We start from the raw sequence: 14,399 nt of genomic DNA on the forward strand, positions 1-14,399 counted from the left end.
GCTCAGAAAAAAAATAGCAAAACAATTAGTTTAATGCCTAAGAAAAATGCTTCTTCCTGCAGATCTTTATATGTCTTATCTTACATTCAAAGAACTCCACTCAAATAGTACTTTGCATCTTGCGTGACATTTATATATACATTATATGAAATACTATGAATTAATATCTCTGTATGGATAGTCATACAGAGTAAACAACTCAATAGCTCTCTTGCTTTTTTATAGGAAACTATTTTATTCTGTAGCAGAACCTCAAATATGATGGTCTCGCCTAGCTCTCAGCTTGAAGTGCATGTTTCTTTGGGGTAAAGTTGGAAACAAAGGGTAGATTTTCTCACTAGAATCTAGATAGGTCTTCTCATATTTTGCTGTTTCATTTAGTATGTATGAGAGCCTTAAGAGAACTCAAAATATTTGTGTTATCTGCTAATAATATTACTGTGTGCAACAACATCCAAATCTATAGTTTAAGATTATATTTTAAATTTAAAAAGGCAAAAAATAAGGGTCTTCAAATGTCAAGTGGAAAGGACACTTAAGGAATAATTCTATAGAAACAGTTAAATATTTTAATCTGGCATCATAATATCTATCTGAGAATGTTCTTTTCTGAGTATTCTTAGTTTGGATCATGACTAAAACCCTTCACCCAGCCGGACTTTTCTGCCCCCTTATCCTCAATGCATCCTCTGAGGACCAGGAGACCCTTCCAGTTTGTTTAAGAAACATCAAGGCCACCAGTGAGAAGAGAAAATGCATGAGATTTGTGAGAGTAGCTTCAGGGGGAAAAAGAGGGGGAAGGAAGGTCCCTAATGAGCAATTCATTCACTTCTGGAACCAACTCATTATGTTCCTGTTTATTTTTTAAAAAAAATATTATGACGCTATATTGTCTAATTAAAATTCTTCTTAGTACTTATGTGATAGTTTTTAACTTTCTTCAGATGCATGAAAAGTTGAATTTAAATATTTTTGAGGTAAACATTTTGTAAAGGTTCCTCAGTGAAGATAATAGATTTCTATATGAATTGGTCTGTCTAAAAATAATATCAATTCTTATTTTCACAAATAAGCTACATACATGACTAAACCTAATATTTGGTTAGAATCAGCACTATAATGGGGAGTAAATCAATATTAGTGTTGTTTTATGGGGCTGCTGAACTGTGAATTAAAATTGATCTTTCCCTCCTTTTTTGTGTCCCAATTTGTCCTACATGCCTATAAGCATCCTGAAATATGTATCCATGTATCCAAAAGAATTTTAATTAAAATATATAACTTATAGTATACAATATTATAGTCATTTGGCTGAGATGGGTGGCTATAGAAATTGAATAAATAAATGTATTTATGCTGTGCAGGATGAACTGATACATTTTTAAGACATGTATTTCTTATAAGATACAGAGGTGGGTGGATGGATGAATACAAAGCAAGGTTTTTATGTTTTGTTAAAGTTTATTTTATGTCTGGAATTAAATTATTTTCTTGTTTAGCATAAAAAAGGAGTTGCTATTGTTAGATAGGATTGTAAGATCTGTTTTTGCATTGCAGTGCATACTGTTTCCCCATACTAGAGACAGCCAATTTCATGTTATTCCTGCCAAGGAACTAGAATGATATATTGTCATTTTTTTACCAATCACAATTGTATCCTTTTAGTCCTTATTCTGAAACTTTCTCCCATAATTAAATAAAAGTTAATTAAATAAATTAGATTGATTAAATTAAGTAAATTAAATAAAGTTGATAAATAAATAGCTTCTTTCTAGATAAGCAAGATATAGTTATATCTTTTCTCTTCAATTTGCTATACACAAATACAGATTTTATGTGTATAACCATATTTCTTTTCTATTTAATTTGTTTTGAATAATGTATTTAACTGAAAAGAAAACTAGGATTTCCCTTAGCAATAATTTAAAACAGAAGATTCAGGTGTTTTGGTTTGATTTTCCTTAAACAAAGCAAATTTTTCCTTTGCCATTAGAATAGTGGCCTTTTTTGTCAATTTATACAGTATTCATAAAGCTTTTGCATCTTTTTAGTTCCCTACTGTAGAACGTCCCTTAATATCTAAAGAGGTTCCACCTCACCATTCAATGTGTCTCCTGAAGTGTGAGTCCCATAGTTCCCTCAATCCCTTTTTGGCTGCCATTGTGTTCACATTTGAGATAATTATTCCTTTGTCCAATTTGGAGAACTGTAAATGGGATTCAAAGTGATGTTCTTTCATGTCATCTTCCACTGTAGATGCTTTAATGAAAAAGCTGATTATCTTGGTCACATTAGTCTATGTACTGAACATATCCTGAGGATTGCAAAGTCTCTGTTATTACAAATTAAGAAACCCTAATCCCCAGCTTTCTGACTTCACTCTGACAGGCTTTGGTGTTTATAGCTATTCCACTGTTGACAGCTATCTTAAGAATAGCAAACTAAACTATCCCAGGTCAAGTAGGAAAGATGCTTCTTTTTGTACACACATCTAAAGGCAAATCATAACCTACCAGCACACAAAATAGATATCTTCTCCTTTGACAGGCCATAAGGGCAGTAAGCTTAAATGTATTCAGCAGACTTTTTTCTCTCATCTGCTACTACAGCCTTTCTGATTTTAAAGAATTGTGCATACAATTTCATACAGCAGAGGAAAGCAGCTTTCTTTTTTTGAACTTCTGTCAAGGGGCAAAGATTTTAATATGATGCAGTCACTCAATAAAAATAATAAATTTTTATTGTTGGGGGCAATAAGCTGACTTTGTAATAATGCCGCTTGGGGGGGGGGGCGAAAGCCCTAATAAGCAGGCATATATATAGAATGAAGGCTATTGTTAAGCACATTGATTTGTGCTTTAAATTGTAAGCCGCCCTGAGTCTTCCGAGAAGGGCGGGATATAAATGGGATTAAAATAAAAAATAATAATAATAAATTATCACTTTGAAACATGGATTAGACTGGGCTTCAGGGAGTGGTCCTCTATCACCATTCATGGCTTGGGTCCTCTCATTTCATTCAAGAGTGAAATACTATATTGATGAGCTTCCCCTTAGTGGGAATGACCAGTTTCAATAAAAAAATATCTGGACAAAGTCCAAAAGGTGAAAATTAGAGCTGCTTGTATGAGTACCACAACTCATTAATAAACAAGAGCAGTATATCAGCTGGAGGCTGCACATAGCCCAAAGTCATGAGATATCTTACTCCTGAATTTCAGCAGATAACCAAAGAGAAGCAGATGAAAAATATTAAAAGAAGTTTATACCTTCCTTTAGTCTTAACACACCAGAAGTACCAAAATAAATCCAAAATCCAAGAACCTCCTCTCCTCCAAATGGCACCCTTGTCCATTTTGGTGTCCTAAGTGCTTCACAACCCAATTATTGTAGGCCTAAACTATAATTTTTTGGAAGAAAAAAATCACATAGTTTTCAAGCCATTTAACCAAGGAAATTGTCAGTCTTCCTGATTTTTTTCCAGCTTTTGGTTTTCGGTGAGAGTCTGCTTTGCCTGCTATGAAATAAAATGTCACAAAGAAACAATCACGGTTGGGATGAGTCATTGCCTGGAGTGCTCATTTTCTTGTTTTCCCATTGTGCAGCTGATGGCCATTCTCGTTCACTAAGCTCCAGGTAGCAACCATGGTGACTCTCACACAGCAGGATAATGATACTGCATGGAAGGACCTTTAGATCAGTGACATAAATTACTTGCTAATTTTGAAGAGCATTTGCTTCATTCCTACCACAGGCATTCCTTACCTTCTTTGTGGAAGGGTTGTTTTTTCATTACAATCTCAAAGATGTGTATTTTCATAGTTTGATCCAAGTATGTTTTGTATTTTGCTTTCAGTTTCAACTTCTGTCTTTTTGGTGTTCATGGAATGTTTATCAAATTTTGCCTTTGAAACCACACACATTATAGGATTATTTTAATAAAGTTTGGTATAGCAAAATTATCTAGCAAGACATTTTAAGTAAACATAGTCCTGGTAGATTACTTCCTATCTGCATATCTTAATTAGTTGTAATAAAATGAAAATAAAATCAGTTTTTATGGGGGCTGAATTCACATTAATAAACTATCCAAGAATATTTAAGGAATTGCTGACAGTGCAAATTTCATTTATGGATTGATATAGTCATATTCGTGTATTGATCAAACATAAATTGTTAAACAATAAAAATGAGTATTGTAACCTTTGTTTATATTTTTTGAAGTCTGAACTCATGCAGTATTTTTTTCTTCTTCCAACATGCACAGCTTTGTTTGGCATGTTTTCCTATTTGGGAGAAGAGATTTTTTGTGTGTGAGAGAGACCAGTTATAAACTATTTAAAAGACTGCTAGATGAATCCTCCGGGAGAAGGGTGGTATATAAGTCTAATAAAATAAATAAATAAATAATAACGTTGATCACAAGTGTCAAACCTGATCGTGTCACGTGATGTATCCTGATGTATCGTGATATTTTTTGCCTTTGTGGAGCCTGGGTGGGTGTGGCCTGCACATGATGCATCCAGCCCACGGGCCTCCTGTTTCACGCCCCTGAGGTAGATGATACTGAGGTTTTCAGTACAGGTGGCAGGAATAATGGCTTAAAATGTAAAGACACCAACTTGAACACAGAGATATAAATTCATGTTAATGGTATACTTTCATATTGTTATTATTTCCTAGAGAGGGATTTTTTTTTGCCCAAAATGGCGGCGGCTGCGGTCTGAGCTCCGGGCGTTCCTCAATGGGCTTTACATGGGTCGGTTGGGGAGACCCGACCGAGGCACGATACGGTGACCAGCTTTAAGGGGGAGTTGGATACAGAGACATCTTGCTAGGCGCTGCTTTTGGCGGTGCTGGGCTTTCCCTCCCCCTTTGGATAGCGGCATCTGCTTACCGGCTCGGAGATTGTTTGTGGTCGGGCCTGTCATCCGGGCCTCTCAGATGGTTGCTGCGGGCTCTCTCCAGTTCCTGCAGCTTTCTTTTGCTGCTTTCCTCGCCGTGAACACTCCCTTTCTTCGCCGTGAACACTCCCGTGAACACGACCAAGTGATCCGAGGATTCGGGCTGGAGTTGGGATTCATGTCAGCTGGCGGGCGCTGCTTTCGGCGGCGCGGAGCCTTCCCTCTCCCCCCGGGTGGCGGTGGTGGCTTCCTGGCTTGGAAATCGGCCAGGGCTTGCTCTACAGGCTCCTTCTGCTATCTTTTTGCCGTGGACGCCCCCCGCCTGTCGGAGGAGCAGCGGCAACGATCGAGCGATCCGGGGACTCGGTTCGGAGCTGAGAATTATATCAGCTGGCTGGCACTGTTTCGGCGGCGTGGAGCCCTCCCTCTCCCCTGAATGGGGGCGGTGGCTTCCCGGCCTGGAAATTGGCTGTGGTTTTATCTTACCGCCGTGGATTTGCTGGTAGATGCTTGGATTTGGGGGACGGAAATGCCTCCTGGTCGTTGTACGGTGTTTGTAGGGGGGATGTCTTTGCCCCCCCTCTCCGGAATGGCGGTAATGGCCGGCGGCCTGAAGATCGGCCGGGGCTTGGCCCTTCTTATGCTGGCTGGCAGGCATTACTGTGGCCCAAAGATCGGCCAGGATTACGCTTTAATGCCTGGTTGGGGGCTAGTGCTTCCCATTAATATTCCGGATTGGACCTGGGACTGGACTGTGGTGGGAGGACGGTCTTGGATTTTTCATCAACCGCCCCACTGGTGTGAGAGACCATTTGGGGTAGGTTTATCCCAGGACTCCTCACTTTGTGCATGACAGGCTAGATTCCTCAGCCATAGTGGGAGGACGGTTGGGGTCTCTTTTTCTGAGTTCCACCTCAGGTGAGAGCTGAGTTGGACTAATTGGACTGTGATACATCTACCGAACTTTTTGCTATCAATACCATCGATCCACCCATTATTAACAGCAGCCCTATGTGGACATTTTTCATTATTGTATGGTTCCCTTGCACTACTCTGGAGCCGACATGTATGCCCTCAGGGGGTTTCTCCCTCCTGGGTTTGACCTGCCGCCCTCTCCTGCACTCCCCTTAATGACGGGCCCAATTGTTGGGACCCCAAGAGGTGGTTGGGCTTAGATAGGGGCCTCGAGCGGAGACGTATTAAGAGGCCTCTGATTCACTTTTTAGCCGGTTATTTTAATAGGTTAGGGAGGGTGAGGGAGGGGAGGGAATTATTAACCGGCACTCAGTCCAGGCCGGTTTGGGGTCCAGGCGGGATGAGGTTTGGGTCAGAGGCAGCTGGTTCTGGATCTGTTGGGGTGGGGCTTCAAATCCCCACGACGATAGGGAATGGCAGCAGGTGTGTGCACGGAGGGCCGTATCGACATCTGAGATCGCGCCCCTGCTGCTTACGAGCGGTGACGCACTCCGACCCTCCGGTTAACACCCTTTTGCCCAGGGGTGAGGGTGATCAGGCCCCTGAGCTCAGGCTGGTTTACCTTAATGCCAGATCCGTTGTTAATAAGGCTCCCCTCGTTCATGACCTGATCGAGGAGGAACGCGCGGATCTGGTATGCATTACGGAAACCTGGTTGGGCTCGGAGGGAGGGGTCCCTCTGATCGAGTTATGCCCCCCAGGTTTCCGTGTGCTACACCAGCCACGGGCTCAGGGTAGGGGCGGTGGGGTGGCAGTGGTCATCAGGGAGACTTTATGTCCGCGGGAGACCACCATTGTCCAGATTGCCGGGAGTGAGTCACTCCTCTTGAGATGTGGTTCTTGGGTTCAGATGAGCTTGTTGCTTACATACCTGGCACCCAGCTGTGTGGCAACTGCTCTGCCCGAGCTACTCGACACCCTCTCAGGGTTGGTGGAGTTCCCCAGGCTCATAGTGCTGGGTGACTTCAACCTGCCTTCCCTGGGGGGGGTCATCAGAGTTAACCCAGGAGTTCATGGTTCATGGCGCTTGGGTCTATACCTATCACCCTCACTCACAGCCCAGTGGATGCCTGGGAAAAGGCGGCCACTGAGGCACTCAACTGTGTCGTACCCTTGCGACCTCTGACCCGGCGCAGATCCCGGTGGGCTCCATGGTTTTCTGCGGAGCTCCGGGAGATGAAGCGTTGGAGACGGGGTCTAGAGAGCGGTTGGAGGTCCAGCCGTTCCGAATCTGACCGACTGCAGCTAAGAGCCTTTATAAGGTCTTATCTTGCTGCGATGAGGACGGCGAGGGCTAATTACTTCGCTGCCCTCATCGCATCCGCAGATAATCGCCCGGCCGCCCTGTTTAGGGTGACTCTCTCCCTTCTTAACCAGGAGGTGAGAGAGGATCCCTTACAGGGACGGGCCGAGGAGTTTACTCACCATCTGTCGGACAAAATCGCTGAGATCCGGGCCGGCTTGGACTCTGACTGGGCGGAGTCTGATGTGGAGGAATCAGACGGTCTTGAGCATGTTATCTGGACTGAGTTCGATCCTGTTTCCCCTGATGATGTGGACAGGATCATGGGGAGGCTGAGCTCCACCACTTGTTTGTTGGATCCGTGCCCCTCCTGGCTTGTTTATGCGGCCCGGGAGGGGACATGAGGCTGGTTCCAGGCAGTAGTAACTGCTTCTTTGAAGGAGGGTGTCTTCCCCACCGCCTTGACGGAGGCGGTGGTGAGACCCCTCCTCAAAAAGCCTGTCCTGGACCCGGCTGTTTTAAATAACTATCGTCCAGTCTCCAACCTTCGCTTTCTGGCAAAGGTTGTTGAGAGTATGGTGGCGCATCAACTTCCTCTGTTCCTGGAGGAAACTGATTATCTTGACCCGTACCAATCGGGTTTCAGGCCCGGGCACAGCACGGAGACGGCATTGGTCGCGCTGGTGAATGATCTCTGGCGGGCTCGGGACAGGGGTTGCTCCTCTGTCCTAGTCCTATTTGATCTCTCAGCGGCTTTCGATACCATCGACCATGGTATCCTACTGCGGCGTCTCAGGGGGCTGGGAGTGGGAGGTACCGTTTTACGGTGGTTCTCCTACCTCCTGGGCTGCTCACAGTCAGTGTTGACTAGAGGGCAGAGATCCACCCCGAGGCCTCTCGTTTGTGGAGTTCCTCAGGGCTCGATTCTCTCGCCCCTCCTGTTCAACATCTACATGAAGCCGCTGGGTGAGATCATTCGTGGTTTCGGGGTGGGGTATCATCAGTACGCTGATGATACCCAACTGTTTTTCTCCACCCCGAACCAACCCAGCGATGCCCTCGCCGTGATGTCCCGTTGCCTGGAGGTGGTCCAGGTCTGGATGGGGAGAAACAGGCTTCATCTCAATACTGCCAAGACTGAGTGGCTGTGCATATCGGCATCTCGGGTTTACCAGATTATTCCATCTTTAACGAAGGGGGGTGAGGTGTTACCCCCCGTTGATAGGGCTCGGAACTTGGGCGTCCTCCTGGATTCACGGCTCAATTTTGAAGATCATATAGGAGCCGTGACCAAGGGGGCTTTTGCCCAGGTTCACCTGGTGCGCCAGTTGCGACCCTATCTGGACCGAGATGCCCTACGCTCAGTCACTCATGCGCTTGTGAACTCCCGTCTAGACTACTGCAACGCTCTCTATATGGGGCTGCCCTTGAGGATCACTCGGAGGCTTCAGCTGGTGCAGAATGCGGCCGCGCGAGTTGTGATGGGGGTTTCCCAATACTCCCATGTAACACCTCTACTCCGCGAGCTGCATTGGCTTCCGGTTGCCCTCCGGGTGAGATTCAAGGTGCTGGTGATGACCTATAAAGCCCTAAATGGTATGGGTCCGGGATATCTGAGGGAACACCTGCTGCCAGCATCAAGTTCCCTTCGTCCAGTGCGCTCACACAGGGAGGGTCTTCTCAGGGTGCCGCCGGTAAAAGACTGTCGGCGGATAACACCCAGGGGAAGGGCCTTCTCTGGGTGCGCCTGCCCTCTGGAACCAGCTGCCCATGGAGCTTAGGACTGCTCCTGACCTTCGTTCATTTCGCCGGGACCTGAAGACCTGGCTCTTTGAGCTGTCCGGCCCAGGCTGAGAATTTTTAACTGGGGTTTTTAACTTTAGGGATGATTTAATCTTTTTAAATTGTTTTTAACTTTTGTACTGGTTTTGTTTTAAGTACCCTGTAAACCGCCCTGAGTCCTTCGGGAAAGGGCGGTATATAAATCTAATAAAATTAATTAATTAATTAATTAATTAATTAATTAATCAGACCAGTAGTTGAAGTAGACTACAACCTATGCATACTTAGTTGAGAAAAAAAAACTAAAAATGAGATTTAATTCTGATTAAATATGAAAGAATTGTGAGTAGGAATAGTCTTGTTCTCTATATTTAGTGCACAAAGGGTAGAATTCAACAATTGGCAAATTAAATGTGGTGATTTCCATAAGGGTAGTTTTCACATGAAAATAGTAGATAACAGATGATGCTATGGTGGGAAAAGACCCCATAATATGACCAATTTTTCCATTTGTTGTTGCATATTATATATACTGCCAAATGCATAACCTTTTAAATTGTTTTGTTGTTTTTAAGATACACTGTCATTCTAACTGATATTAGAATGTAAGATTAACTACTATATAATTGTAAATCTATAGAAAAATTTAGGTTTGGTCATTATTTGTAAGCTCTCCTCATACATCATTAAAACATGGGGTATGAAAACACAGCAAAGACATAGTGTTGAAATCTTCATTTTCATAAAATCCATACAGAGAACCATTTTAGTCTGTTTAGTAAAAGCAATGTTCTGTGATGTCTTTAAGGTCAAAAAGATTCATTGGTGCTAAACAAGATGCAAGAAATATCTTAAGTTGTAACATGAGAATAGAAGAAAAATAACTGACCATAGGATTTACACTGTACACTATGAAAAGTAGCAAATTTGTAGAGTTAAAACAGTCACCTACTTCTGATAGCAGCAATTGTGATCATTAATGTCTTGGGATAGTTAGATCTGCCAATACTACATGGCATGAGTATTACTATATTACACTGTAATATTCACTCACTGTGATGCAGTATATATTTGGAGATATATGTCACATACAAAAGCCAATGCAAATATTGTCATAACAGAGTTGTAGTTTGTAAACTGCATGTTTCAGATATGTAGTATAGAAGTATATAGTACAAAAGTGAATTTTAAAGTTTGTCCTTTTGGCAGTCGTCTATAGCAAAGCAAGTACTAGCAATAAAAACAGCAAAATCTTTTTAATTTGAGCATGCAGTGGAAGAACTAAAGGCTTTTATGTTTCATAAAGCTAGGGGATTTGTGAAATCCTGTTCTATGTGTTACTGCATGATAAGGTGGTGGTGAAGCAGTGCACACGCACAGTGTTAAGACTAAATGCATGAATCCCTTGCTTGATGCCCCACATAAGCCAGATTATGGGGAAGTTGCATCCAGTTTTTGTGTTGCCTTGTAATGCCTTGCTGTTTATTTATATAGCATATTTATAAGAGAATGGACGTTTACACGGAAAGCTTTTTCTGTGCTAATGACATCAACACAATTTCAGTAATGCAATTAACACCTCTAGGTGTCCATTCTGCTTTAAGAACCGTTTCTGTATGGAGAAAGAAATTGTATGTTGCACATTGCAGTTATGGGCTCACACAAAAGACATCATACATTGCAGTCTGTTGGATATGTCAGCAGAGTTCTTCTCTATGATCTTCTGTTGATACTGTACAAAATGGGATATAGGATTAAAATGCAGTTTCACTTAAAAATTGCTCTCGGAACTCTACTTTTAAATATAAATTTTTTTTAAGGTTACATCTGGGAAGTCTGAATGTGAGCCCATGCTCTAATGTGATGATTTTGACTTGAGTTTTCCATATGCCTCACTAGTCTATTTCTTATTTCCTCTCTCTCCTTTAATTGGAAGAAATGTAAAAAAGAGAAGATACGATCCAAATCAACAAGGCATCTAAGAATTCCCTGGAAGATTGTGGCTGTGCTTGACTGGACTCTGGAGCCTCTTTGAAGCAGCTGGCTCTCCCTGCAGAAGTGTACCAGTCATTGTCTACCAGTGGCAAGCTAAGGCATTTATGAAAGGGCTGAAGGAAAATTGTCCTTTACTGGAGATTTAAATTCAAGGACTTCCTCTACTCATTTCTCTCTATTTTGGGGGATGTTAGTGACAAAACAAACTTTGGGAAGGAACTATTTAGCCTATTTTTTGTTCTAAACAAAAATGGAGCAAACAAACCAAGCGCAATAAGTAAACTCTTTCAAACTATTTAAATAGGTAAAGAATTTCTTAATAATTTAAGTTAGCATGATGTTTTAATATTAATGGCAGACTCCAGTGGCATGATAATTTCTGAAATGGTGAACTGCATGGCATAAACACAGAAAATGAGCTAGCAAGAGAGTCCCAAATAAAATCTATTTACAAAGAACACGATAGAACAAACACAGAAGAGCTGATTCTAGGTTTTACCTATGAAACAGAGGATAATTCTTTAATTCTACCTAATGTAGGTATTCCTCTATTTTGTTTATTTATTGCTTTGGGGCAAACCTCTTTGAGGAATAGTAAATCATACTACATTGAAATATGTTTTTTTAAAAGGCTTTGGGGGAAGTCTTATCAAACTCCATTATTACACATTTTTAAAAAGTTTCATTCCATATGTGATCTTAAGCTATATACCTTCTTAAAATGTTGCTCCTATTTAATTTTGGGCTAACCCTTTATGTTTTAGAGGTTTGGGCATAGCGCAGGGAAATTTCACAAATAAGAGGTATGCTTTTTAAATATGTATGCTTGAAACCAAAAAAAAAAAAGGTTCATCCAAAACCAATATGTGTAAATGCGTATGTATACAGTGATTTTTTCCCCTCTTCAAATGCATTATTTGCAGTCATGCAGATATTTTGTATATATTGTAAGAAGCTGACATCCTCTCAAATTAATCACAGAAGTGCCAAGCTTATGTCTTTTTCATTTCGCCATATTGTTTTCCTTTCTCCGTCTCATATTGCATGACAGGAAAGACGCCTAAATAAGCCTTAAGTACTTGTAAAATACTGAGAGCTTTTAACAGGTTCAGGCTTTCCATGTCTTGTTTTATAAAGCCCAGTCTCCCCTTACCCTCAGGACTCCGTTTCAGCTTTTAAAAGCGCATATACAGGATTCATGTCTTTTTTAATTTATTTCTGTAGTGGTTATTTTTCAAAGCATAGCTTTGAACGTTACCTCCTATTAGGCTACATGTGGTTACTGTCACGGAGGTTTGAATTAAAAAAAAAGGATGAGAATATTGCCGTGTGCATAACCAGATAACATTGAATCCTGCTTAAACAGAGAAGTGGCATTCATGAAACAATAATTTAGCTTCTTCCCTTCTCCCAAGCATCCAAGCTCTGTCATCATCAAGCCTTTTCATCACTTCCCTCATTAGTAAATGTGAAAAGCTGTAATGGCAACTACCAAGTGCGGTGGAAATAAAGCTTGCTTGTATGGATGCTGGCCAACCGCACATTAATATTATGCCAATATACCAGGCAGCATCCAACTCTGGTTTTGTTGGCGCTAGTGCCACTGGTACTGCTGCAGTTGTGCTTAGGGGTTTTCTGTGCCTGTGTGGTGGGATGCAGTGCCAGTGTTAATTAAGCAGTCATAGTCATTAAAGCAAGCATAAAGTAACACACATCATTATCCTTTATTACCATTGCTAAGACATCAGAGCAGAGTAAACTCAGTCTGCAATCATAACCAAAACTCCAAATGCTTGATCATTCATTGCAATGGAAGACTGCTTTGGAATAAGCTTTAAGTGCATAATGAAAAAGCAATTTACTTAAAAGCTTTTTTTTCCCCAGTCACAAGTATTCGGGCAGGAGCTATTTATAATTCAGTTAATCATAGAGAAATCATTTCAATCTGTATATAAATATTTTATTTTAAGATATATTACCCATTGTGTATTAGCATCAAAAAGCAAAGCAAAGCAAAATCTTATGCCTTTCAAGTTAGGTTTGAATCTATTTTTAGATTTCCCTGGGTCAGTTAATACTATACCAATGTTTTGGGATGCCTTTCTTCAAGCTTTATTGACAATTGTGTGAAATCACAGTGGTTTGGCATGACAATCATTTTTAATTCCATTTGAGTTAACTCAGGGGTGGACAACTTGTGGTCCTTGGGCCAACTGTAGCACCTGGTTATTTATTTATTTATTTGCTTGTTTATTGCTTGCTTGCTTGTTTGTTTATTTCCATTAAGAACTATTAGAGATTGTGCTATTGAAATTTAATGGAAATAAGAAAAATGGTTCTTCATTTTTTTTAAATGGGAAATGTAAGAAATAAGGAGCACGAACTGTTTACCATACCTAAATAAGAAAAATACCCTTCCGGAAACTCCATTTTCTAATGTGGCTTATTGTGCTTATAGTGCAGCCATTAGCCACAAAAAATGTTAGGCACTTCCATTTAGCAGGTTGCTGTCTTTACATAATCCTTGCGATGTATTGAAACTACTGTTTTACAGTGAATGAAAAAAGCGCTGGAAAGTCTGGAATGCAATTACTGATATTTCAGGTTAATACTCTCCAAAGTCAGCAATGTCAGCAATCTTTTCTTCCTGACCTGAAAAACAAATTGGAATAGATTCTATATGTGATGTGCTCAAATCCTCTTTTCCCCCATATAAAATGGTCCTATAGAATATTTTATGTAATGCCGCTTTGTGTTTAAGTATATTGGAGATCAAAATAAAATAGGTGCTAAGTTTGGGTTTTGTTTTGGGAGAAGTGGTAACCACAGTAGATGGTGCCATTCAATATGGCTACAAAGGTCAGTCTATTGTATTAAGTAAAATCTTTATGTAATTCACAAAACATTGTAATGTGCGATGTGCGATTTTTTTTTAAATCAGACCACACTGGTCCCCAATTATGTACATATGATAAAGCGTTGGGGTAACTTTTTGTTACACTGACAATTTCATAAATATAATTTTTTTTCTAAATTTCTCCTCTGCTTTTTGGTTCTGTATAGATACATTTAAATACACAGATTATGTATAGACTATAAATGACCATACAAACACAAAGCTCACAGAAATTAATTGTCATGTTTTCAATGGTCCTAGTCTTACATCATCAAACCTGCTAGGGTCTATACTTATTTCATAATCATTCATTTACAATATTTTGTAAAGAACACATGCAACTTAGGTTTTTTTTAAACATGGTATCATTGTAATGGTCTTCAACACAATAAAAAAATCATTTCAGTCGCTATATTTTTGTTTCATTGATAGGATTCAACTTGACAGGAAATGTATGGAAATTTTATATTGCTTATATTGATATGCTGCATGGTCCCAATGAATTCAACCAATTCTCAGAGAGGAAAGCTCCACTACGCAAATTAACAAGAATATATTCTAGGTGCATGTTAAAATAAATTACATAGAACTGGAGTTATACAAG

At 40.7% G+C, this 14,399-nt stretch overlaps 1 protein-coding gene across 2 annotated transcripts in view; it reads left to right on the top strand.

Annotated features, from left to right (window-relative positions):
• The window catches only part of ADAM23 (ADAM metallopeptidase domain 23), an 83,771-nt gene extending 70,076 nt beyond the window's left edge, over positions 1–13,695 (top strand). For both annotated transcript variants that reach the window (XM_083350114.1, XM_083350115.1), the window contains one exon: positions 10,841–13,695. In XM_083350114.1, the coding sequence (XP_083206240.1) occupies positions 10,841–10,886 (46 nt within the window). In that variant the 3' untranslated portion in view covers positions 10,887–13,695. The remainder of the gene's footprint in view (positions 1–10,840) is intronic.
• The last annotated feature ends 704 nt before the right edge of the window (positions 13,696–14,399 follow it).

The sequence above is a fragment of the Vipera ursinii genome (assembly GCF_947247035.1).
Source record: "Vipera ursinii genome assembly, chromosome: 1".
In the NCBI taxonomy this organism is placed as follows: Eukaryota; Metazoa; Chordata; class Lepidosauria; order Squamata; family Viperidae; genus Vipera; species Vipera ursinii.